Source organism: Cyclopterus lumpus, chromosome 5 (genome assembly GCF_009769545.1).
Source record: "Cyclopterus lumpus isolate fCycLum1 chromosome 5, fCycLum1.pri, whole genome shotgun sequence".
Classification (NCBI taxonomy): Eukaryota; Metazoa; Chordata; class Actinopteri; order Perciformes; family Cyclopteridae; genus Cyclopterus; species Cyclopterus lumpus.
The window spans coordinates 14126784-14153183 of NC_046970.1; the positions used below are offsets into that span (position 1 = coordinate 14126784).

Here is a 26400-nt window from a genome sequence, read left to right on the forward strand (position 1 = left end):
GGTCTATGTTCCAACCCTCACCTATGGTCACGAACTCTGGGTCGTGACCGAAAGAACGAGATCTCGGATACAAGCGGCCGAAATGAGCTTCCTCCGTAGGGTGGCCGGGCTCAGCCTTAGAGATAGGGTAAGGAGCTCGGACATCAGGGGGGAGCTTGGAGTCGAGTCGCTGCTCCTTCGTGTCGAAAGGAGTCAGCTGAGGTGGTTTGGGCATCTGGTCAGGATGCCTCCTGGACGCCTCCCATTAGAGGTTTTCCGGGCACGTCCAACTGGTAGGAGGCCCCGGGGAAGACCGAGGACACACTGGAGGGATTATATCTCCCGGCTGGCCTTGGAACGCCTCGGGATCCCCCAGAATGAGCTGGAAAGTGTTGCGGGTGAGAGGGAAGCCTGGGTCGGCCTGCTGAACCTGCTGCCACCGCGACCCGACCCCGGATAAGCAGGTGATAATGGATGGATGGATGGATGTCCCAGTGGCTACAAATCGATAGAGAAAATCTGCCCAACCACAGAGATGAGGATTAAATTGTTTGTGTGAGTGTGTTCCCCATTCATTTTATGTCCTAAGCTGAAACGATTTTTCAGAGACTTCAAAGGCTTGCGTTGTAATCAGAGCTTCCACATTGCATTGGAGCCAGTTTTATATACGTTTGACAACTGGATGCTTCATGCTTTTTCATCAAGCTCCGATACTGAAAACAATGTCACTGCTCTACAATGTGCTATAGATGGAGGAGAAATTTTACACCAGAACTTCTTTTCCATTCCCTCAGAAATGATCAATAAACGTTGTTTCAAATTTTGACATTTTGATCGGGCCTCCTTCATTTGTGGACGTGCTGTGTGGACAGACTGCTTACTTTGCCTGCCAGATACTGTTTTCTCTCTCTGGACTTCTTTAGCATTGTACTAATTGTGTCACTACATAAATGACCTAATGCACAGACTGGCTATATACATTGTTTAATTTCCTCTGTGTGGCTGTACATTGGATACCAGACTGTGAACACTGTAGAAGGTGAAACTATTATATAACTATAAAAGATTACGTTTTGGAGTTCGACCACCAAGCATGGAGAGAGGGTTATACACATTTAGAGGTTGTGTAAGAGCATGTATTTCTCCATCTAAGGTTATAATATGGAAATCAAATCAAATTAGAAGCCCTCTTTAATTAAAAATATGTATAATCATAAAGCAATCAATATTGCTATATTAGCAATGGATCAAATTACATAGTTCATATAAAGATGTTGCTTCAGATGATTCAATGAGACAATTATTTCCTGACTGCAGGTCCCATCAGCTCTATAGAGTATTTTAGCATATTTAATTTTCTTGTTTGGATTTTATCTTCCTTTTCTGATGCAATGGCCAAAGGACATAGGATGTTGTGTGCTGTACAGATTGTAAAGCCCTCTGAAGATAATTTGTGATTTGTGATACTTGGCTAGAAAAAATGAATACATGAATTGAATTGATTTTACTGGCTCAGTTTCATTATTTGGGATTTCTAAATTATCAAATTAATTTTGGCTTGTGGCAGTTTTTTTGAGTATTTTTGGGATATTATGATTGCCAAATACTTTGTGATTTGAGTGGGTAGAAATAACAAATCACAAATGAAATATCAATGCATTTCTTCATAGTACGGATGTCTCCTCTACTAGTTGCAGAGCATATGGTTTCAGGAAGAGGTTACTGGAGCCCATCCATTGCCCTGCAGTTTCCATGGAGAGAGGTGATCTTGTACGCTACATTAACTTATCCCGCATGCCAGCTGGGCCAACACAGTATGCTACACATGCACACACAGACACACAGACTCCCACTGCATAGTATCTCTGTTTGACAGACCTACACAATCTAAGCTTTATTTTTAGTTCAATGCCTTATCTGACTTTCCTCAAAGTCCTGACACATTGGTGAACTAGGGTTTGAGGCTGTGGAAACTGACATTTAAAAAGTCGTTCATTATTCAGAAGGGCCTGTCAGCGAGAGAACATGACTCAAGAAGACAGAGTGGAGTGGGGCCGCGTGGTCCAATGCAGAGGAAAACAGAAGTTTCCAGATAGTTAGACATGAGAACCCAAAGCAAATGTGTGCTGAAACTACTTCCTAAGCTACAGTTGCAGACCCCACCAAGGTTTTCATCGCTCACTCCGCAGGCGGAGACTGAAAAGGTCAGTTTCAGCCACCCGTACAGGAATGACAGGCATGACTGAATAATGCAGTGAAATTCTGTCGTCAGTACAATGCTTTTTCTGACAGCAGATTTATTTGCTGTCGAGCCTCAATCTATGTAATCCATCTCTGAACTCAAGTGATCCATGTGCTTTACCCTAAATGTAATTAATTGGGGACAGCGGAACAAAAAGTTGGCTCATGCATTTTTTATCAGCTTCCTTCGTCATGTACACCTCATCCAGGGTCACTTGGCTGTCAAAGATAGAGTAAAGAAGCATAATGTAATTGAGGAAGTTTAGAGCGTTGTCCTTTTGTTTAGCTACAGTACCAGAGATCAAGTGGTTTTCCTTTACTTGCATCCGCCCCTTGTCTTTGCTCCTTAATCATCCTTTGGTCATATGAGATGGTTGAATGAGAAAGTGCAGTCTTGTTTAGAGGGCTCTGAGCCTGGTACAAAAAATGTAAGTTATGCAAGTTATACTAAAGCAATTCCCTGCCAGGAAAATTGCTTCTCTTCTCTCTTTTTTACAAACAATACACACTACAAAAACAGATTCTACAAATACACCACCATTACGAGACAGCATGTAGACGCCAACAAACATGTTCTTGTATTAAAAATGTAGTGGTGTTTGAAGTCCCTCCTCTCGACGAAGGCAGGAGGAGATCCGCGTGAACTGCCACTTACAGCGGCTGCCAGTCTGAACAACAGTAAGTATTACCTTAATACAGGTTAATACTTTATACAGAACCCAACACCTGAAAGCTACATAGATGAACAGTCAACAACAGAGTTCAATTAACACAAGATCACCACCAGTCTCTCACCGTGGCGCATCACTGCCATGATAGACAGGCTAAATTAAGGAAAGTATCAGGTTACTGTTATAGCATACCACTCATTTGTGACAAAGCTGGTGACACATTCACTGTGCATAAAATACTGCTCACATTATGTGTCAGCAGGAATATCGGCAGGTAGATGTGAGAAGTACCTATTGTTCTCCAGACAGGTTTGAATAGCTTCGGGCTCTTTAGCAAATAGAGTGAGAACGAAAAGCAAATAGGGGAGCTGTGTTTAAATCCTGTCATCTGCTGTTCTCATTTTACAGCTCACATTTAGACCGAGATGTGTGCCTTCATGAAAAGACAAATCAGCTTTAGATACAGTTGGGTGGCTGATGCACATTTTAAAGTATACTCCACAAATGATCCTCTGCAACATGAGGAGGTTGGGAATGGAATTTCCTGTAAATGTATGTATCTTCTATTTATCTATACACTATCAAAGTATGTGTTTCAAGCCCCCAACACAGAGTTTGTGGTTATTGGTTTCCCTGGTGTCCCCACCTTTAATGATTGTCACTGTTATGGGTGCAGCTACAGGACACTGGACCCAAACGCCGTCAACGATGGAAAAGCAACTTTATTGCTTAACGGGATTCCAAAACAGGATTCCAAAACAGGATTCCAAAAACAGGCTTCAAAAACCAGGATACAAAACAGTCTAACACACAAGATCTTCCACGATCTAGACAAGACGAACCGACAAAGGGGAATGACACAAACAGGACTTAAATACAGAGGGCTGGTGCAGGTGATTGGACACAGGAGGAAACAATCAGGAACAGGGCAGACAATCACAGGGACAGGAAGTGAAGAGAAACAGAGGACACGAGAGACAAGGACTTCAAAATAAAACAGGAAACACGACAACACTACAGATCCTGACAGTCACAGAGTAAGCCAGTACAGGGAGATTGGATCTTTCCTTCACTTTGTTGTGACCCTCTCACCTTTCACCTGTGTGCACCACCTGTTGCATTAGGCATTACCAGAACAGTGTGAAACAGTCATGAGGAGTTCAGTTCTATTTCTGGATCAATGTTTCCACCTAATCTTTTTAATTCATGTGCTACAGAATAACTAAAACCAAGGCAATCAATGATAGAAAGCATAACAATTGAAGATAGAGTATGTTTCTCTTTACTATTTGATGAATTTTGTATGAAAAATAAGAACCCCAGCATGAATTTACAGAGAAAACTGATGTTGTGGTCTTTTCAACAACTACGATCCACAGAGATGTTGTGGTGTTTTGCTTTAATGGTGTGTGCACAAAGGGTTTTAGAAGGACAATGCAGAAGAGGTGTGCTTTTTAATATTATGCAGGGTGTTGCCCATCCTAATGAGGCCCAGCTTGCGAGATCTGATGAAGCCACCTCAGTGTTACATCTAGCACAGCCCCACCAAAGTTTCTACTTTAGCACAATAATGGCACTCCTCTCCCAAGGGGCCTCTATAAATAAATACGGTGTCACACGCACACACACACGCACACACACATACGCATGCTGATACCTTTTCATTGGACTACATCAAACTGTTTGTCGGTTGTCTAATTTCCCAACAGCAGACGGATTTATAAAAGTAACATACTTGTGAATCCGACAGAGGAGGGTATTGCAAAGGTTTTTTTCACACAGAGAGAGACAGAAAAGTGTGTGAGAGCATGAGTGATAAGGAAAGGTTTAGTGTTACATAGACTGGCAGTTCACTGATAGTTGTGGTTTTACAGTGCACTCAGTGCCCCTCAATATAGCTGGAAGTGCGCCCATATATTTTAATATTCATTTGTAATGTTAAGCACAGAAATTTGCTCATCCCTTTCTTGTCTGGAGTTCGATAAAGGTCACTAATTAGCATGTTATAGTGTGTTTGTTTTAAACATAGAAACAAGTGTCAAAATAAAAAAAATAGCTTTTTGGGGGCACTATTTCTTTTAATCTGACCCACCAGATGGTTTGTGACACAATCTGAGAGGCAGGCATTAGAAACTGTTTGGAAAAGAGGAGACACTTTCAGGGGATTGGATGAACCATCTGTCCATCAAACTTGCTCTTTGCTCTTTCAATGAAGAATAACTCCAGTTCTGATATAACTGAGTGGGGAGGCAAGTTTATTTGTATAGCACATTTCAACAAGGCAATTCAAAGTTCTTCACATAAAACTATTAGGATCAAAACATAATGAAATCTGCATCTACCCTACCTTTTTTAGGAACCACCATTGTGGTTCTCAAACACCACTCGCCTCTCTGTGTTGCGTCAAACACACCTAAACCACAGCCAAAGCTGCCAGTAGCTAAACACTGGATTCTGACTGGTATAGACACTGGTGGTCCCGACACAAATGCAGCATTAGTAGTGTTTGTTTTGATTTGCCTTGCTGCGTTGCAGGGTAATATGTCTTGGCCCTTGGGGTGCAGCAACTTTCTCGAGTTGCCTCTCTTGCACTGGCAACTATGACCCCGGCCAAACTAGGACCCTTTATTAATTAGTGAGCATTAGAGGTGTTGGTAGATGTCTTTTTGTCTTGTGTGCATTTTATCCAAGAGTGCAGGGCTTGTTTGTACGTGTTACCTAATGGCTGCTGTAATTGGTGCCTAATGGGTGTTTCATTTGCACTTAATGGCACAGAATCAATAGACTCTGAAGAATCTCAGAAACAATTTTCCACAGAAAACCCGTAAGAGAAGGTTATAGACCTGCTTTCAACATCTACAAACTTGTCTGCAGTTATTAGACAAGAATATAATGAATAATAGGCTCCTCATGAGCAAAAATAGTGCAAAGATCATAGATTCTCTGCATGGCTAAAGATCCCACACTTAAAATAGAAATACACCGTGAGACTACCAGACCTGTCTGCATGATACACTGTGCTGTATTAATGTTTGTGCGCACTGTATTTACAGTACCACATACTGTATGTGGGTGTCTGTATTTATTTTTATTTTCTGCTTAAGTGAGAGAGAGAGACACAATGTGGAAAATAAAAGTTGTTCTGGGTCACAGCCAACAATTGCAGCAGATTTTGTTTCTATTTAAAACTGAATATAAAGCCATACTTTCTGTCTTTCGAAATGTCTGCTGTATTGTGTAGTCAACTGTGAATTTCATCTGTCAGGTTGCAAAGTTTACAAGTAACTTTTGTAGTGGGACGACAGACACACTGGGAGTCAGTCGCAGAGTGATGTATACATTCAAGTGAGGAAAGCAAAAGTCTTTAACATATGTAGAATCCAGTGTGAACACATGTGAGAAAGGATCAAAGCCACATCCTTGCAGTATTTGTTGATGTTAATTATGCAAGACTCCTGTGGTGTGCTGACTGAAGAGAAACTAATGCTCATTTGTTGTAATTACATTCTGGAGTGGTGTTTCAGAGAACTGTAGATGAGCCATACAAGACGTAGGTGACCGTATTGGCACATGACTCCCTCAGGAGCAGCTGAAAGCAGAACACCTCCTCAGGTAGCTCACCTTCGACCCTGTGGCGGACACATGCAAGTGTTTCTTATTATAAAGAATCCCGGAAAGGTCCGAAGCGTTTATCAGAATATAAATGCTGTCCTTCACATACCCCACTATGTAACACTAAGAGCCAGTGTAGCTGATAGTCTGGCAGTGCAGAGTGGGTGCATTGTGTGAGTTTCAATCACTATCCCACTAATCTTGAGGCAACAGTCCCAGGAGTCCCTGTTCTCCCCAGTCTTCGGCCTATTCGCTGCTCTCATTTCTCGCACTCCTTCCTCCATCTACCAGCCCCTATTCACAAGCACCTTACCTTTGTTTGGTGTGAGATATAGGCCACAGCGGTATATAGGCATGTTGGTCTTAAGTGGGCTAAACAGGAGAGAAGAGAAAAGGATGTGGGTCACAGGTTGAAGGTTATGACATTGTGGAAGGTGAGTTAGCATCGAGACCAGAGGTGAAAAATGGCATAACATGGTCTGTTACTTTCTCGTTATGTTCATCCATACCAGGACTCCATGTTTCCTCCTACTGTGTGTTGAAGGCCCTGTACTCTTTCCACTATAGTTTGCTCCCATTAAATACTTATCTTCCTTACTTTCTCTCCTGTCACCTTTAAATTAGTTTATATGGTAATGACATCACTGGCGTGGTGATACGTATCTAAAGCTGCAGGTTTCAGCTCATAATTGTTGGAAAACCATCGCCTGGCAGCATCAGCCTGTCTGTGACATCTATCTCTCAAACAAACCACCACAGGCAACTCCATCTCCCACGAGAACAGAAGCTGAGCGTTGATGGGTCCGGTGTAAACTGAGCAGCGTGATGTAATTTGAAAGGGTTAGTGATCTGTGGGAAACTTGACTCCCATGTCGTTCCAATAGCACATTTTGTGGTTCCAGATGCAGCCCTGAGGACAGAAACACAGACTCATCTGTGACAGTTTGGAAAGTCTCACCGTGTGAGTGCAAGGGCCGAGGCTGAGGAGTGAGGCAATGAAGAGTTGCATTCACTGGCCACTGGATGAATTGATTGATTGTTTATTTAACCGTTCGCTAAACCATGCACCCTAAATTAGTCACACATGTCCAGCTAGCCGGCAGCTGTTGATATTACAAAGACTGAGACTAAGCTAATAGTTCAGCATCCTTTATTTTCCATAATAAGACATGGAAATGACGAAGGCTTCTAAACAGTGGTAAAACTATGTGGTGGATGTGTGAGTTGTGAGCAGGGATGTTTTTTATGTAACCTGTAACACCACAAAATAATGTAGTTGGACTTGGAAGTGACGCTCAGTTACTGAAAGTTGTCAACTAAAGTAAGCCACACATGCTGACGATTTGCAGGTTATGTTTGAAAAAAGAAACACAGTTTGATTAATTTCTTAGACTTTTGATTTGTTTTTTGAAAGGCTGAAAAAAAAGACATTATCCTCCAAATTCCACCATTACTGCAGCTCCACGCACAATTCTTCAGCACGCAGGGAAACGTACTGTTGCGACTTACATACTGCAATAAAATAATAAATCCCCAAACTAGTCATTACAATAGACACTACCATGTGTTATATGTTATGTAAATAGGACTTGTAGTTAACATTGACAGATATATAACCTCCTCTCCTTTATGTAATGCACTTCCTCTTGTGGTCTGCACGGTGGGTTTGCAGCAGAGCAGAGCTTTGAGAAAATTAGACGAGCAGGCTGCTCATTAGAGGCTCTTCATAAACCCTCTGCCCAGATCAAAATCAGTATTAGACAGAAATCCCAGGGGCTATCCCATGGAGAACTTGGCTCTGTGGATAATGCCGACAAAAGCCAAATCTCTACGGATTTGCTTTCTAATCTTAGTGTGATCTCTCACTCTCACAGTCTAATGCCAAAAAGTGATTACAGAAATGCTTGCAATTCTTGTTGTGAAACATACTCACTATGAACATTGAGGATCTTTCACAAAGAAAGAGATTTGGTCAATTGCTATATTGTATTTTTATTAGATTTGTAAATGAAACACCTTTTTTCCTTGTGCATAAATAAATGTACATATAATATACAGAGTATGAAATACTTTGCAAATTGAATTAATCATTAATTTATACATTAGACAATAAGGTTCAAATTGGTTTGGGAGTGGCCTGGGGAGGAACAGGAAATAAAGATTGCTTGAATGATTTAAGAGTAACCATGAAATTAAAATGAATTGCACTCAAATTGTGTGGAAGTGACTGGAGAAAGTGAAGGAGATGAATTAACTGATTTGGGAATAATGACAGGAAGAAAGAGAGAATATGGCTGGTTAAATATACTGTAGGCATGTGTTTGGAGTGTCGCTGAGATGTGGCAGATGTGGTAGTGGCAGCGACAGCTTCTCTTATTCTTTTAGGTCGGGAAGAAATCTGACTTACTATAAATCAATGTGCCAAGAGCATCAGAAATGTGAATGTGTCACTTTATTGATCCCTTCTTGGTTTGTTTTTTCACTTGCAGCCAATATACAAGTCCCAGCAACAGCAGACACTTCAGCAGGGTGGATACTTACTGGATACTCAAAATGGAAAAAGATGATGTCTGTAACCGACAGGATTCTGTGCAGCCTCTCTTTGATATACATTAAACACTACAGTAGTCTAAGATGCACGAGCAGCAGAAGAGTCAGATCAGTAGATTAGCAGGAAGGATAACAGCTGCAATTTATTTTCTTGATTGATTTATTTTACTAAGAGAAGCACTGTGACGGACAATTGGACAGGCAAATAAATTGTTTACTCAAAACAAACTTGTGGCAGCGGGGTGTGGTTAGGCTCAGCTACAGAGTGGGTGGAGCGGTGGTGTGGTTCAGGAAACGGTGTCGTGATGTGTAAATCAGCCTCAGCTGGGATCAATTGTGTGTGTTTTGTTTTCTGTATAAGAGCAGGAGTAGCTGGAGAGGAAAAGAGGAACGGGTAGCGGATGCCTGGATCGTGTGCTACCAGAAGCGTAACCAGAACAAATAAAGGCTGTTACTGCCCTCACGATTGTGTGTGTTGCCCTCTTTGGTGCCTGCCCGAGACTCAAACGTGTCACAAAACTACTGTCTGTTTACTCAACCTATAGTAAGGTTTGATCTGTAATGGGGGGTGCATGTGGCGAGGAACTGGAAGTGAGATCAGATAAGGTAAACAAAGGGTCAAGAGAAGCAGAGGGAGAACGGCTAAGCGTGGTTTAATCTGTGGTCAGAATCTCCATTTATGGCAGTGATTGGCTGGGCCAGCGTGCTTGACTGTCGGACAGTTTACAGAAGGCCTGGATGAATACAGGTAGCCTAGTGTGTGGAGCATCAGGCACCAGTCTGACATGTGTTTAGCAGTGAGTGTCGCTCTCCACTTGAGCCCCATACCTGTGAAACTAGAACAAGAGCACATAATTAGACAGACAAAAGAGTGTGTGCTGTTTACAGTTTCCTTAAACTCAATATCGACACCTTCAGTTGCCTTTTTGTCTGATGAACAGTCTGAAACCTCAAACACGTCAAAACACGTCATGTATAATTGCACAAGACAAAGAAAAGTAACTAATTCTAACATTTGAGAAGCTGGAGCTATGTTTGACACAAAAATTACTGAAACAAAGAATACACATTGTTTTTGTCAATCTACAAACCGATTAATCGAGAACTTATTTCCGCTCTAGTGTGAATAGTTTTCTTGGAATTTGTGGCAGGAGCTTGAACTTTTTTTCCTATTAAATTATAAGAAAGCTGTGCCGGCTTTTATGAACTCGCCTCTCCATATTACCAGAAGTGCAAGAACCTTTTCCCACTGTGTGGTTCAGCATGATCACATATCCGCTGGCCTCTGTTTGCTGCATACTGATTTTGTGAATGCCTTGCTGCATCTGTTATGCAAATGCTAAAAAGCCTCACGTCACCATGGAAACAATCAGCTGAGCTGTTTGCCACTGGAGTCTCCCTTTGAGGAGATCAGTGTACACATGTGTTGCTGTCTGCCAGTTCATATGTGTGTTTGTGCACTTGCACCCGGTGTAAGAGGGAAAAATGTATGTGTGAGAGAGGAGAAAGAAGATAGTGTGAAATAGGCAGAGAGGGTAAGCCTGTGTTTTCTTTCCTCCTCCATTATTACAACATGCCAATTAATCCCACTGCATTCTGAATTGATGGAGCCAGCCCTGCTTTTGATCCCCAGTGTGAAAATCCTGCTTCAGTCATTCATGCAGATCACACGTGTCCGCCTGCCATTGTGTCCATTTTCCATATGTTGTGACAGACAGCTGTGCACGCTTTTCTGTCTCATTACAATCTCGGTCCACTCTTATTATAGCATGACTGAACGTTCCCGATGTATGCCGTAAATGTCCCGTTAAGTATATAGCGTTAAGTATAGCATGTTCCCATTCTGCCCTCTTGTTAATTTGAGACTGCATTGAAAGGCTCTATCACCAAAGTCAGTTATAATAAAGGTTTTATTTTTGTATATCAGGCGTCTAAGCTCAGAGTGAATGTTCATTTTTTAAAGGTTACATTCCCCTAAACTGTCCTTGTTGTAAATGTCAGACAGACTCTGTGTCCTTCCTTCTTTCTTTCTTTCTTACTTACTTACTTGGTCAAGTTGAAGGACATACAACCAATTGTGTTTTATTACTCTATTTCAGACATTGATTATTATTAACTTTGTTTTAAACATTTCATTAAGGTGTTTTAGAAAGTAGGTCACTTCTGAAGTTTATTTTTCTGCCTGTTGCCTGAGGGCCCTTTAGTGCTTGCACATCCCAGCTGCATACATTATACACTATACGCTGCACTTCAAACATCTTTCTTCTCTTGGTCTCTTTTTGCATTATTTATCTCTAACCTTGCTTTACAGCTGACAATGAGCAGGTCTCAGAGTGCCGTGGCCTCCTGACTACAGTACAGTTGGGCAGAAATGAGCAGGACCGGGAAATATTTGGTGGACTGACACTGTTGTAGGAGATATCAGGCTAGAGACATACTGGACATACAGACACACACACACACACAGACACACAGACACACACACACACACACGTGTAGAGAGCTGTGGTCGTAAGTGCCGGTCAGGCAGAAAGTTTTTGATCTGCCCTTCCACCCCGTACTGAATCATTGAAGAGGAAACTCAGTTCAACGCGGCTGTTTCACTTCTACAGAATGGAAAATAGATTGTTTTATTAGACTTCTATATCTGTGTTAAATGTGCAAGAGGAGTATTCTTGGGTTTGATTTGCATGACGTTTCTGAAGAAACTATTTGGACAATTTCATTTAGCAAAAATAAGAAAAAGCAACAGGAAGATCTGGAAAGACTAAATCTAAAGTGTTCATGCTGTTAGACTGAGTTTGGATATTTGGTGCTGTGTCAGTGCTTTTAAAACAAGACTAACGGACATTTTCGTTATTCTGTTTTCTTATCACAGATCTTTATACAAAGCAGAGAATGTTGAATGGGGCACAGCGTCGGTGCTTATGACGTTACGACTTACCATTTTTAATTATCAGATGCTTACACAGAAATTTCTTCCTACTCAGACGGAGAGGGAGATGACCATCACATGCTTTAATGGAGAACAAAGGTTACAGCGAGAGAAAAGGTGCAGAAAGAGATTTTGCCAGACAGCCGGTCGTGCACCTATTTCTATAATTGCGACCTGGTGAGTTTGTTGTCATGGCTACACAGTGGTGGGCTTGGCGCACTGGGACTAGTTGAGATGATTTCAGTTTTCTTGCATTAGCAATTTCACACGTGAATACAGACAGGTGAAAAGTGACAGACCAGAATTCTGCTGCAATAATGAAATTGTCAGAAAACTATTGTCCAGAAAGGCTAGTGCTCTAAGTGCAGATCAATACAACATGTATCAAGAGAAGCAACTTCAGCTCTAAAATGACAATTCATTAAAGGACATGAGCCATTGCCTTGAGAGAACGATGCTTTCTTGCTGAGAGCTAAATGACAAGATTAATACCACCCTTATGTTAGTTAAATAGGAAACTGTTGGTTAGCTTAGCATACAAATTGGAAACATCTTCTTTGTCTGTTTTATTTGTACAAAACATTGGTGTTTCTTGGAGGATTTGACAGAGCAAGGCTAACGGTTTTCATGTTAACCTGAGCTAACTGGCTGTAGCTTCATATTTGCTATACAGATCGTCAAACTGCCCAAAATGTCCCTTTTTTGTCTTTGTTTGAGCTCATTGTAGCCATACTAACCATCTCTCCCTTTATCAAGACTTATGATAACTATTCAAAGCTAAGGTACTCGCTGTAATTTCATACTTATTGGATATAGGTGCGCACTATTGATCTTCTCATCCAACTCTTGGCAAGAATGCGAATAAGCATATTTCCCAACATGTCAAATGATTCCCCTACCATAGGGTACAGTACCTTTTAATGTGATTACACTTGAGCATCAGCCTTATCAGTCTTGAATGTCATCAAATGTCTCGCACTGAAACTGAAGTGTTAAGCTGATATGGCTTCATATAGAGGTGTGGGCAGCGCTCTCCAATTTTAGGTGGTGTTTACTGTAAGCAGCAGGTTACTCTCTCCACTCAGTGCCGACACCCAATCATGTCACAGGAACCAATTGTTATCCGCTCTTTATGGTAAACACTGAACAGGGCTGCAGGGCCTCAGTGGCAGGTCACCGGAGACTGGAAGTTCAGTGAACATTACTTAGCTGTCAGCAGACACCAGATCAGTGAAGGCATATTATTGACCTCAGTGTTGGCTGCGTGGCACAGGCTCATATCAAGCTTTAGGTTGGACATCCTTCTGTATCATATGATGAGGCTTTGCACTCTGTAGCCATGGAGCAGAGTTTGACCGCAGGAAAAACATATTGCTCTTCGTCCGAATGGTATCATGATGTGTAATGTTACTGGACTTACTGGGCTTTCACTGGAACTTACTCAATCACTTGCCTCCATTCATTCAACCTCATAACATACTTTTTCTCTGACAGAGGTCATGAACTTCCAGGTCTGATGTAATCTCTTGACCTCTGTTTTCATCCTGGTCCTAATCTGCATTAAAGCTAATAGTTTTTTATGGCTACTGCTCCTTTGCTCTAATTTCACCTAACTTGACGAGACTGATTGACACATTAATTTCGCCAAGGTAACCTTGCAGCTTTCTCTACTGGTACTTATTCTATTGTGTAATGACCACACCAACACGTCCGTAATAAAAGATGAAAAATTAAACAATGATTTTGTTGTGCACTATGCTGCCAAATGGTTCATTTTCACAGAGCTGGTGGTGATTCAGCATGATATATTCTGTACTCTTTTTTTATCGCTCGTCAATTTGCACATTTGCCTGCCAATAAATACTGCTGCCAGTTTCAGATTGAGAAAAGACCATATCAACAAGAGACAGTTGGAGCTCCAGCCTGCACAAAACAAGTATCAAGAACAAAGACAGATTTTGAGTACTTGTCATTTTCAGCTAGGTGTGATGTGTCTTTGCCGAGTAGAGATTTGATTGTGCTGTTAGCCGTGAGTCTTTCCGGTGTGCTGCATTTCAGGGCCACATAAAAACGGCCGCTGTATATCAGGATTGTAGACCTCAGGATCACAGATGCCATACTTATTCCATTAGTGGGGCTCAGCTGTGCAGGCTGTGTGTTATCTTTCTGCAGCCTGGAGGAGAGTCTCCCCAGCTTAATGTTCCCACAGCATGTTTAAACAGACAGACCGGCTCTTCATTAAAAGTTCAGCACAATTCACCTCATCTGAAAATGTTTTGATGGGATTAATTTAATGAAACTAATTTGCTCTTATGTTTAAAACATTTAATGATAAACACTGTCACTAAAACTGTAATGTATTTAAGTAAAAAGTATATATTTAATATATTTGGCTAAGCCAAGTCTACAATGCAACAAATACATGTTCAAACAATACAACAAAAAGTCCCAAAAAAACCCAACCTTCAAGTCAACAAAATAAAAATCATAACTTTCTGATAAAACATATAATTAAGTGTTTGGCAAATAAATACGATCTTATAACTAATCTAATACGGCCCCAACATTAGAGAGAGAGTCTATATGAGCAGCACATGGTGCTGAAATGAATTCTAATAATGTTATGAGATTAATAATACAGGAAACTCTTTCCATTTTAGTTACATATTCTACATATTTACGAGTATTAATGTAGATCTGCATAATGACATGTCCATTTCAGAAGGGCTCAAACACCCTTATTAGAATACTACATAACACCTATTCATCACGTAGATGGTGACAGCATGAGGACGCAGGGAGATTTCTAGGGATCATGGAGCAATTTATTTATAGTTTGAAATCAATAGTCTATCTGGTATTTCATCACCTAATAATCTTGGATCAGTCTTTCATGTCATCCTCAAACTGATTTATATGCCTTACGAAATGACTCAGATGGAATGAGGAAGTGATCTACAGCAACCCAGTACAGCATAGTTTTGCTATTGATTTCTTTAAAATGTTGTGAAAAATAAGATACAGATACAGGAGAAGTATTGGCACGTATTCTTCGATGTACACCTGATAACACAGCTGTTCCAGATGTTTCAGAGGCATGGTTTTTTGTTCCAGGTGAAAAGGCCGGTGGTGATAGCAGAGATGTTTTATTAGTGGGAACTGACTCTCAGCGTCAGCACTGGTTGGTACATCAGCCACAGGGGAGCAATCTCTTGTATCACTTTCTCACTCTGTCACTCTTTTATTATGACTTTTGCAGGCCCCAGGCTCCAGCCTCCCCTGAACAGGATAAGCGGTTTGAATGATGGAATGGAATAAATATAAAATAATATAAACTACAAAGTACAAGTACCTGAAAAGAGTACTTAAATGCTGCGTTTGAGTAAATGTACTTGTTTTCCACCGCTGTAAGATTAATGTTATGTATCTACTATCTAGTTGATAGATATATTAAATTATATGTATGCCCTTCTCTTAAAAGCAATCTTTAAAATCATCATTTGCTAATAACAAAGAAGACATCAGTGCATACACAATGCTCTGCTTCTGTCTGCCTCATCATTTTAACACCACCTTCACACTTCTGAAAGAACACCTCCTGTGCATAGCTGCAAGCTCAGTCATCCATCTCCCTGTCTCCTCCTCAGCACAGATTAGGCACATGCTCCCTGCTATATGCTTAAAGGTGGGACAGAAAAGCTAGGGCAAGGAGATATGAGGCAGATGAGACAGAGGGCACATATGTGTGGCACACAGGGGGTCTAATCAATTTTCTGGCTTAAAAACAGATGGGAACGTTGAACCGGGGGCACTTATATAACTAGAAGGTGCTCATTGCTTCTCAAACGAATTGGGATGTAAAGTAATATTTTTAAAAAGGCCTTTTATCATTGCTCCACTTGCTCATTGTTCCTACGTATTGTTGTATAGTTGTCATCTTTTCACATCAATTGTTCAAACTCCCTCAGTGTAGGCTCAACATCAGTGAACAATGTACTATAAATGACTAAATGATACAATGTTTTACAAAACAAAACAAAAAAATCCCAAACCATAATAAAATGAATAGAAATCAAATTTGAAGGTTAGAGTATTTAATAAAAATTAGCATCAGTGAAAGACAACTGACCTCTCAATGACTTCTCAGAGTTTATATCCCTGTGCTCGCTCCCTGAGAAGCCTGTAGGTCGTTCCTCCTGCCGTTCTATTTAATCAGATTTGTTCAGTCCCTATTTGGGACAGGTAATGCCTACATTTTTAGTATGTACAGTAAATGATGTTGCTTGTTGTTTTAGGAGGTTAAAATCCCTGTAGATGGGTTAGTCATTGCAAACTCATGCCAGAAAATATTGCTTAAAAACACAAACCTTTATTTTAAGTGGACATGTTTGCCTTTTAAATGCCAAAAGGTCAGGACAGTGTCAGGGCAGTGTTAATGCAAAAGGCGTTAGGTTTGAAGGTGTGAAGTGTTCTTTTTCTAAGGTCAACCTCAGCTGCTATAATAAGCCTATGATGTCTAGTCAAAATATAGACCCGTAGACCATTGAAACTTATTAAAACTCCAATGTTTGATCCCATTGCCATGGCAGCATTAAATCATGCATGTTTAATATAACAGGCTTTCGATCTACAGCCCTGGCTTCAAAATTATGTGTTTTACTATTAACATTTTTCTTCTTCTCATGTTTATCTTCTTGGGTTCATACGTGCTTGTTCCTGGTTTTTGTGGATTTTGTAAGGCTGATTTTAAAGAATGAGTCTGGTGATATTAAATGTAATGGTATTTCAACGAATACCATAAAAAGACTAAAAGCTGATACATCTTATTTCTTTGTGCCATAGACTTCCATCTAAAAATGATTGTAGTTCAATTGAGTGTTTTTATTGTTACACTAGTTAAAAAGTTTCTTCTTTAACATGAAAATCGGTAATGTAGTTTATTTTGAGACGAACCATTGATTCTGCTCATACACAATCCTGCTGTGGATAACATTCACCAGCACATCTGAAAGCGCAGGTAAAAATAGTGCCCAACAAATACTATTTACTTGTGTCTGAGTAATGTTTGGTAAAACCTACAGGGCCCAGTTATTTAAGGAATCATTGAGACTACGTAATTAATTTCAGCCAGTATTGAGATTGCTGCTTTTGGTCTTTTTGTGATATTTGGTTACCGTAATAAAAATATAGAATACTGTCAAACTTATCCCTTAGCCCTCTGAGGCAAATTTGTAATTTGTGATTTTCGGCTATACAAAATAAATTGAATTGAATTGAATTGGCAGCCTTAATACTACGTAAGGGTAAACAAAGGGGGGTATGTATGCTAAGATGTTAATTGTCATTAGTTTATATAAGAGGGCAGCAGGTGAGAGTAGTTTTATTGCACTGCGGTCCCTGTGAGGAACTTTCCAAGAAGATAATGGTAACCTTGGGGAGGAAGTGTTTCCAGCTGCAAAGGGCTTCTCCACTGTTTACTGGCAGCGTAATTCCATCCTTCTTTTCCAATGAAGTATTAGCTTTAAACAAAAACCTTGACACTGTATCTCGCAGAGGGAAGTACAGCAGCACCATAACAGACTCTGTAGGAGGAAGGTTAGCTGTCAGCACAGGTAGCCAGAAAACATGTATTGGCAAATCACAAAGGTGGTAATACAATGAGAGGATTAGATATGCCACCTTGCCACCTTGCCATCAACATGTTCAGAGGAAACAAAGTGAGTGAGTCACTCAGTGTAACAATGCCTCCATTGATTCAGTTCAAAGTAGTATAAAGGGAAAACCAGTTACGATGAGGAAGGACCAGAAGTGAATCAACATTTCACACAGCATGACGTAAGGGAAAGCCCTTAATACCACACAGAAAGATTTCCTTTGGCAATTACAATGCCACTTTGTTCATGTCATCTGTTCTCAGACCCACATGTCACTTGTGTGTATTTCTGTTTTCATTCTTTCCTTACACGCCTCAAGTATGTGACTGTATGTCATAATCTGCGTGAACCTATTCACTCCGGATAACAGATGACTATATTTTAGCAGCAACTTTATTTTCATCCAGAAAAATACTACACACTAATAACATCAGCTGTTCACTCACTGGAAAGTTATTTTGAGACCATTATTTGGATTATTTTTTTACAGTGAGGATGTGATCCGAAGAGTGCCATGGAGTTGATAAACAATATAAAAGTAAGCCAATGAGTGAGACTAGTGATCTACTGTTGTTGTGCTATAGGGACATGTTTAGAGCATTACAGGGTCATTGTTGAGGTTAAAGACAGAAACTTGGTATTTTTTCCATATTATGACAAAAGTTTGATTTTGGCAATGTCTAGACGTTGGTTCTTACACTTTGTCCAGTTTGAAATATCTAAACTATGGACTGCTGTAAAATTGTGGTATAATCACGTTCCCCAGAGGATGCATCCTATTGACTTTGGCGATTTTCTGACTGACAGGTTAACATTAGTGTCTTTGAGTAAAATGTCTCTACATTGTCATGACATTTGGTATGCCTCCAGACAACTTATCAATTCATGAAACGTGCACAACCTGGCTACCCACCAGGTAATTGTTGGACACCTAATCCTTTGGTACACTCTCTGAGGATTCTCCTCTTGTGACTCCCTTCCCTGTTCATCCCGTCCTTGATCGAGCATGAAGCATAACTAACCTCACGTGGAGAAAGCAGTGAGAAAACTAGGCTACCTCTCCAGCTCTGCAAACCGTCATGGCCCTGTGAGCACCTGCTCATGCACACCTTTTCCAGGACAGGGTAGCTTGCACTCCAGGAGGATATTAAATATTCAGTACCTTGCCTCTTTGTTTGTGGGGTAGGGAGACTTGGGTCTAATTACTGAGCTGGGAGTGAAAATGAGTGTGTGTATATTATGCACGTGGGTTTGTTTTTTATGCATGAGTGTGTGTCAGAGTTGTGTTGAAGTAGCAGCAGTCTTGGTCAGATTAATCTTCCATTTATGCAGACAAGAATTGGGACATGTTGTCCTCACAACCCCAGCACTTGTCATTAAGAAGAATGAGGTAACAGAACACTTACCATATCCCTCTTTAGCATTGCATTTGCTTCCTAATATCTCTGCTGCATAGTCAAATATATTAATACAATATTGCCTTTATCTGCACTGGGATATTACACTTCTCTCTTTCTGCTCAACTCTGTATGGAAGCTACAATTAGATATTAATATTAAATTTCCTGATTTGTAAAACAATGTCATTATCGCACACAAATCATACATAAACACTCAGGTCACATTGACTAACCAAGGAAAGTCACAAGTTTCGGCAGCAAAGCTCAGACTCATTCCCTCTGTGTCACAGATTGATCACAGTGCTGAGTGTCCTCAGCAGACACTTCTCTCTCACTCTGTCTGTACTGTATCTATATGGTAAGATAACAATCTCCCCTCTGGCTGACCCCGGTTTGGAGCACTCCCGGTGTGGGAGGGGAAAAGGTGTGTAAGAGAAAGAATTTGATGGGAGGTTGAGCTGGTCATGCTTCAGTTGTTCTCAAAACACACTACACACCTACTAGGTTCAGTTTCATGCTGTCCTTTGTATTCAGCATGATTCACTAGTGACGCTCGGGCCAAATCAGAACATCAATATAGATTAGTGTTGATCTGACGAATGTGGTTTCAACAATAAGAACTAAGAAAGTACAATTTCTTCAATAAAGTTAAACTACAAAGTGCTATCAGTGAGAGCCATTTAAGTGCTACTAAAGTGTTACTACTCCGCTACCTTCGCTATTCAAGGTATAATCGAAAAAGATGTACTCAGCAGATTATATCTTTAGTAAGTGTCTCAATGCTTCAGAGGTCTCCAGGTACCTGTCAAACAGGCTCACAGCATGGTGTGCTCTGTAATACAAGTAATACATGGTGGTCTTCTTGTAGCCTTGGGCATCGAAGGATTGAAGCACACTGTATAGAAACAGAGAACCAGTGAAGTGGGGCAGAGGTTTTAAAAATGTATCAATTTAATCTCAAACTCTCTTGTCTCCCTCCTTCACTGTCTCTCTCTCTCTCTGTCAAGACTTGAAGAGAAAGAACAAAAACATCTGCCCCAGAGATCGCATTAGCTTTGACCCCATTTCTTTTGAAATACTGACATGACATTTCATGAATACTTCGGAAAAAGCAGCGAGAAAGTGAAATGGGCCGTGAACAAATATCATCTGTAAAAGCTATTGCAACTCATTTTAGTCATTTCTGAAATGCAATTTAGTGTCTCAAATGGAATCACACCGCTTTGACACATTGAAATGGCGTTTCTCACGGGACTGACCTTCTTCCTCTGACATTGTTAAAGCACTACTTCACTTTGATGGAGCGTTTTAACTTTCAGCATGTAGTTCAGGGGCAACTGCTAACTTTAGCTCCACTGGGCTCCGTCACATCCGGGCCTTTAATATACCTTTTAACATTGCAAATTGCAAAAGAGACAAAGTCAGTGATGCATGCTGTGGAAATGTTTTCGCAAACAAACACTCAAACTTAATAGCTGGTTTTGACCCTCAAGAGAAATGTATAAACTACAAATCACTGAACAGGACTATGCATCTACAGCCTTGCTGGCAGTGAGGCACAATAAAACTATTGTATAAATTAAAATGTTGACCTGATGATGGCACTAAATGCAAACTCAGGGAAACACCAAAGTCTGCATGATTAATCCTCTTAGGACCATAAATACATGCACGTAATATCATGACAATCCTTCCCATATTTATTGTGATAGTTCAGTCTATATCGACAGGCATCGCTATCCCTAGAGAAAGAAAAGGATATACAACACACTGTTATATTCCTCAGACATTACTATGTATTCATCAGTATTTTTCACTATTTTCTTCTGTGTTTTCTTTTCCAGATCCTGGCAATTATCTCCATCCTCTTCATTGTGTTGTCTACCATTGCCTTGTCTCTGAACACTCTTCCAGAGCTGCAGGACACAGATGAGTTTGGTCAATCCACAGACAACCCGCAGCTGGCCCACGTGGAAGCTGTGTGTATTGCCTGGTTTACCATGGAATACCTGCTGCGCTTCCTCTCCTCCCCCAACAAGTGGAAGTTCTTTAAGGGTCCGCTGAACATTATCGACTTGTTGGCCATCCTGCCCTACTACATTACCATCTTTTTGACAGAATCCAACAAGAGTGTGCTGCAATTTCAGAACGTCCGCCGCGTAGTTCAGATTTTCCGGATCATGCGGATCTTGCGTATTCTGAAGCTGGCTCGTCACTCCACAGGTCTTCAGTCTCTGGGTTTCACACTCAGGAGGAGTTACAATGAGCTGGGCCTGCTAATCCTTTTCTTGGCCATGGGCATCATGATATTCTCCAGTCTGGTGTTCTTTGCGGAAAAGGATGAAGAGGACACCAAGTTCAAAAGTATTCCAGCTTCTTTCTGGTGGGCTACCATTACTATGACAACAGTAGGCTATGGAGATATTTACCCAAAAACTCTCCTGGGAAAGATAGTTGGAGGATTGTGCTGCATTGCCGGAGTATTAGTGATAGCCCTGCCTATCCCCATTATTGTGAATAACTTCTCTGAGTTCTACAAAGAGCAAAAGAGGCAAGAGAAAGCTGTCAAAAGAAGGGAGGCTCTGGACAGGGCTAAGATAAATGGCAGCATTGTTTCGATGAACATGAAAGAAGCATTTGGCCGCAATGAAGAGCTCATGGATATAATGGTGGAGAAGATGCATGATAATCATGTGTCTCCTAGGGTGCAGAAAGGCACACCCAAACTCAGGTCACAGATGAGTCCCAGCAGCCCCACCAATACCTTTAAAGCAAGCTACCAAGAGCAGGCCAAGCCCTTTAGCAGCCCTCAGCATCTTAGCGCACAGAAACTGGAGGAGATGTACAATAACATGGCCAAGGTCCAGTCACATCCCAACCTCAACAGCAAGGAAAAGGGGCCACCGTCCAAAGCAGTTAGGCAGAGAGCAGAAATAGAGATGGGAAGCATCACCGCTGAAGCCATCACATGTAAAGCAGAAACAGTTGCAGACATGAGGAGCATGTCCAGCATTGACAGCTTCATCAGCTGCACCACTGACTTCCCTGAGAGCTTTCGCTTTTCCCACAGCCCCATCAGTAGCATGCCAGGGAAGGTCAGCACGCACCCCCGCCTGGAGCCCACTTTGGAGAATGAGCATGAAGGATCCCAGGGCACCAATACACCCCAAACAAGACGGGGCAGCAAGCTCGGCCCATATGCTGACAGTCCCAGGGCTCTACGCTTCAACAACCCGCTCAAAAGCCACTCTCTCAAGGTCAACTTCAGAGCTGGGGAGGGTCCTGGGACAGGGGCCCTGTCAGACAGCTCGTCAGTGCAAGGCCCTGAGGTGTCCGTCTATACAACTGCCAGAAGTAGGACACCCAGCAGGAGCCCGGAGAATTTACTGCCCAGCAGCCTCTTCACATTCCACGATCCATCCATCAATGAATTCATTGACGCTGACACAGATGAGGAAGAGCACCTGCATGATGGTTCAGGCATCAATCCATCCCAAAGACTCCGGGAAAGAGCAAGCCCCAAGATTGGCCATCACTCCAGGTTCCAGCAAGGGGCCAACCACATGGAGGGCCTGCAGACAAAGCTGTGGAACTGCACGCTGCCAGTAGAAGGGCAGGAGAACCATGTGGCTCAGGAACTACAACCACTTCAGGGAAAGAAGAGTCATTTTAACACTTAAAGATAAAATAAAATACAATAAAGGGTCCAATAAGGGAGAGGCCATGAAAGACTTGTACAGGAGAGGAGAAAGCAAAAAGGGAAATGTAAGAAGCACAGTGAACTCAGCAAAACTAAACTAAAAATGAAAAGGCAGTTAGATATAAAACAGTTGCATGAACATTTGAAGAATTATATTACAAAATGCTTCTGCCATGGAAATAGCTGTAGCCAATGGGAAAGATTTTTGTGTTTGAACTTTTTCTAAGACTGCTGAATTCAGCAGAAGACTCTGATCTAAGAGGTTTTTAGAAAATGACAAAGATTGCCCGTCTGATAGTTTGTACTATTTATACATTTATTTTCGTCGAGATCGACATATAATAATAACAACCTAGCTGTAGGAGTATATGATATAATTTTTATGACATCCCTGGATAAATAAGCTGTCCAATTTGTAGCAAACCACAGAAAGCATTGAAACATGGCACTGCAAGATGGGAAACTCATTCAGCTGTAGTTTAGATAACGTTGTTGTTGTGTGAAGGGGGAACTTACATGTTTCTTGAAGTTATTATATTTAAACTGTGTATAAGTATGGAATTACAAAATCAACTGTGTGTTGGGAAGATGTAGAGTTTGCTTCCTTTAACTTCCTTCCTCATGACTGGCCTTAGTTTATGTTGTTTTTTGTTTGTATGAGGGAGAAAGAGAGACAGACAGAAAGATCACACATTATATATATATATATATATATATATATATATATATATATATATATATATATATATATATATATATATATACACACACACACAATATGTATTGTTATGTAGCATTCTTGATCTCTTTAGTGTGAACTTGAGGAGAATCAAGTATTTGTGTCTAAGTTTATGGTCATGCTGGTCTATATTTCTTACTGCACAGAATACATTTAGACAGAGAGACACTGAGACTGCATCCATTGATTTCCTTCTTGTCCCCATTGTGTCCGACTGCTGGCAAGAGAGAGCACCTTAACATGATAATTATTATTGTTGTGAACACACAGAAATAACTTTATTGTTGTTTCTATTGCTTTAAAATCAAAAAGTCTTCTGTGTTATTTCAAAATGTTCTCAAAGGTGTCATCATTCCTGTCCTAATCTTAACTTCAGATAAAATAAGCATCGCTATAGCTGGAAACACAGGAAATCACTGAGATTTTCTATGTTGAACCTCCAGTTTTGTAGAAGTGTGATTATTGTACATGTACAACTACACAAGCAGAATATTATAAAAAGCACACATTTATTGTACAAAGAAAAGAATGAAAAGAATTTATATTTTTAATATATTTTCTAAAAGAATAGACTTTTAGACAAATATATTGTGCTAATCGTGTAGTTTTGGGTTTCAAATGTGTGGAGTTGCATTTGTTACACAATATACTATAGTATATACACTGTCTCCTTGTACATATATGTCCCTCTAACCTTTGTGTAATGTGAAGAACCAAAGAATTGTTCTTACTCATAACTCGTACAAATGATATGATGGTTAATTTTACTGAAAGAAAATTCCTGAAAAAGAAATTTTAGCATTCCTTTTAAAAAATCTGACATATTTCACCCGGTAAAAGCATGTATGCCGATGAGAGGACTGGGAGACAGTATAGACGGAAAATGAAGAGGGAACACAACACTTTTACATCCATCTTGAAAGCTAATTTGATTATTTACACACTGGATCTTGGCAATATGTTTGCTTCCAGGGATCTAAAACATCCCACTTCTACGAGTTCACAGGACATCTCTTAGAAAGCATAAAGCCACCTCGCAGTGACATACAGATCCAGCACACAATTAGCATGGAGGTACCTCATATGTCTGTAGGCCGCTTTAATTCAACCAAATATCCTGTTCCTGCTTCATCTGGTCCTCTCTTGCTCTTTATGACTATATTCATGCAAGCATGGTTTTATAGCACTATTAACTTTACAACATAACATGCGAGCATGCTACAAAGCATCTATTTTAAATTGTGGAACTTTACGCTTCAAGAAATAGAAGTATTTATGCTGTATGGTTGTTTGCAATCAATAGAAATAATGTGAGATATTTCCGTGCCTTTGCTTTTAACATACGCCTAACCTACACACTGAATGTCACTGTCTAATGGAGCCAAATTAAACAAACTGTACAGCAAATACACACACAGAGAACTGGGTCATTATGCTGTCAGACTGCAATAATAGATACCCACACCCCTCCTTCTACTGTCTTTCTAGTACACGTAAATGCACCAAACATTTACACGACAAATGCCCAATTCACCAAAACAAACGAATGCAGACGCTGTCAGGAGAGTGAACAACCACTGTTTCCATGGTGATGGTTGAGATGACTGGACGGCTTGCATTTGATGCCAGCAAGTAGAGTAATTTACAGAGACAGAGTCCTCAAAGACTAAGATAACGATTGCAAATATATGCGTTTGCATTCTGTTCATGAATTCATTTATTCATTCATTCATCTCTGTTTCCCTCCTCACAAGTGGCTACAGTCTGATGAACCCTCAATTATATAAGAAATTATGTAAACAGGAAACTGGATTGTGGGCCTTTAAATCATCCACGTCATCACTTTATTCCATAAATCTCAGCAAAATCGGAAGAGCCATTGCAAAATATGCCTGAAACAAAGATGCTGTTGCTATGATGTGTATGATCACTTGAACAACCTACCCATGAGGAGGGCGGGGGGTGAATGGAATAGGAAGAAGCCATGTTTGACAGAGAGAGCTGTGCAGCCCGATTACAACTGACATCCCCAATGATTGCTGTGCTCCTTCACCTTATGTTCAGCTTCAGCCCAAATCTGTAACACAGCCAAGATGATCATTCAAAACATTGTGTGTGGGATCTCTCTTTTATAGCATTTCCAGGACAATCGCCATCATGATCCGTCAACGAGAAGGTTACGCGCAGCCAAGTACTGCACACTCGTGCACTGGGGTGTGTTTTTCTATTACAAGCACCAGCCTTGTGCTTGAGTCTTTTGAGCAGAATGACAGTACAGAAATGGCAGTTGAGACATCCTTTTGAGGATGTGTTAATTTCTGTGATTCTATAAATATCATCCTGGGCATGCAAAAGGAGGGCCTGGGCAAGAAGGAAAGGCTCAGTTACAGCAATGTCATGGAGGAACAAACTTTATCACAGAAGACTTTGATAAAAGGGGGGACTACGGAAGCTTACGGGAAACTATACAACAGTCACTGGTGCGTGGGATTTGTAAAAGCCAAGCCCTTAACGCTGCATGGTAATAATATAAAAATGTAAAACTGATAAATGGTCGTATGACTTTTAACTATACTGAAGGCATGAGAAACGCAAGAACGACAAAATATTTATTTCTTAATGTATCTTCACTGTCTTACACACATTCAATAAAATTCATCAGACATGCAGTAAAAACTGAAAAATCCTCATAGTGGACTCACTTTCAAACTAGCCATAGTCTATCTGGATACAACTCTTTCCTCTGTTGGATGAATGTCAAGATTGCTTTTTATATTTGTTTTCTTGTTTTCTGAACTGCACTTTATTGATGATCCTCTGCTTTTTAGTAACCATGCAAATAAAATGTCAACATACAAAGGTTCAAACACATAAGCACAATGTATAATGTATTTTTCTTTCAGCACAATAAGCCACACGA

The 26400-nt window shown here is 40.6% G+C and overlaps 1 protein-coding gene across 1 annotated transcript in view; it reads left to right on the top strand.

Moving 5' to 3' along the window:
• Positions 1-23416, top strand: part of LOC117731518 (potassium voltage-gated channel subfamily B member 1-like) — a 39127-nt gene extending 15711 nt beyond the window's left edge. The window contains 1 exon segment of the mRNA XM_034533930.1: positions 20886-23416. Within this exon segment, the coding sequence (XP_034389821.1) occupies positions 20886-22721 (1836 nt within the window). The 3' untranslated portion in view covers positions 22722-23416.
• Positions 23417-26400: the final 2984 nt, after the last annotated feature.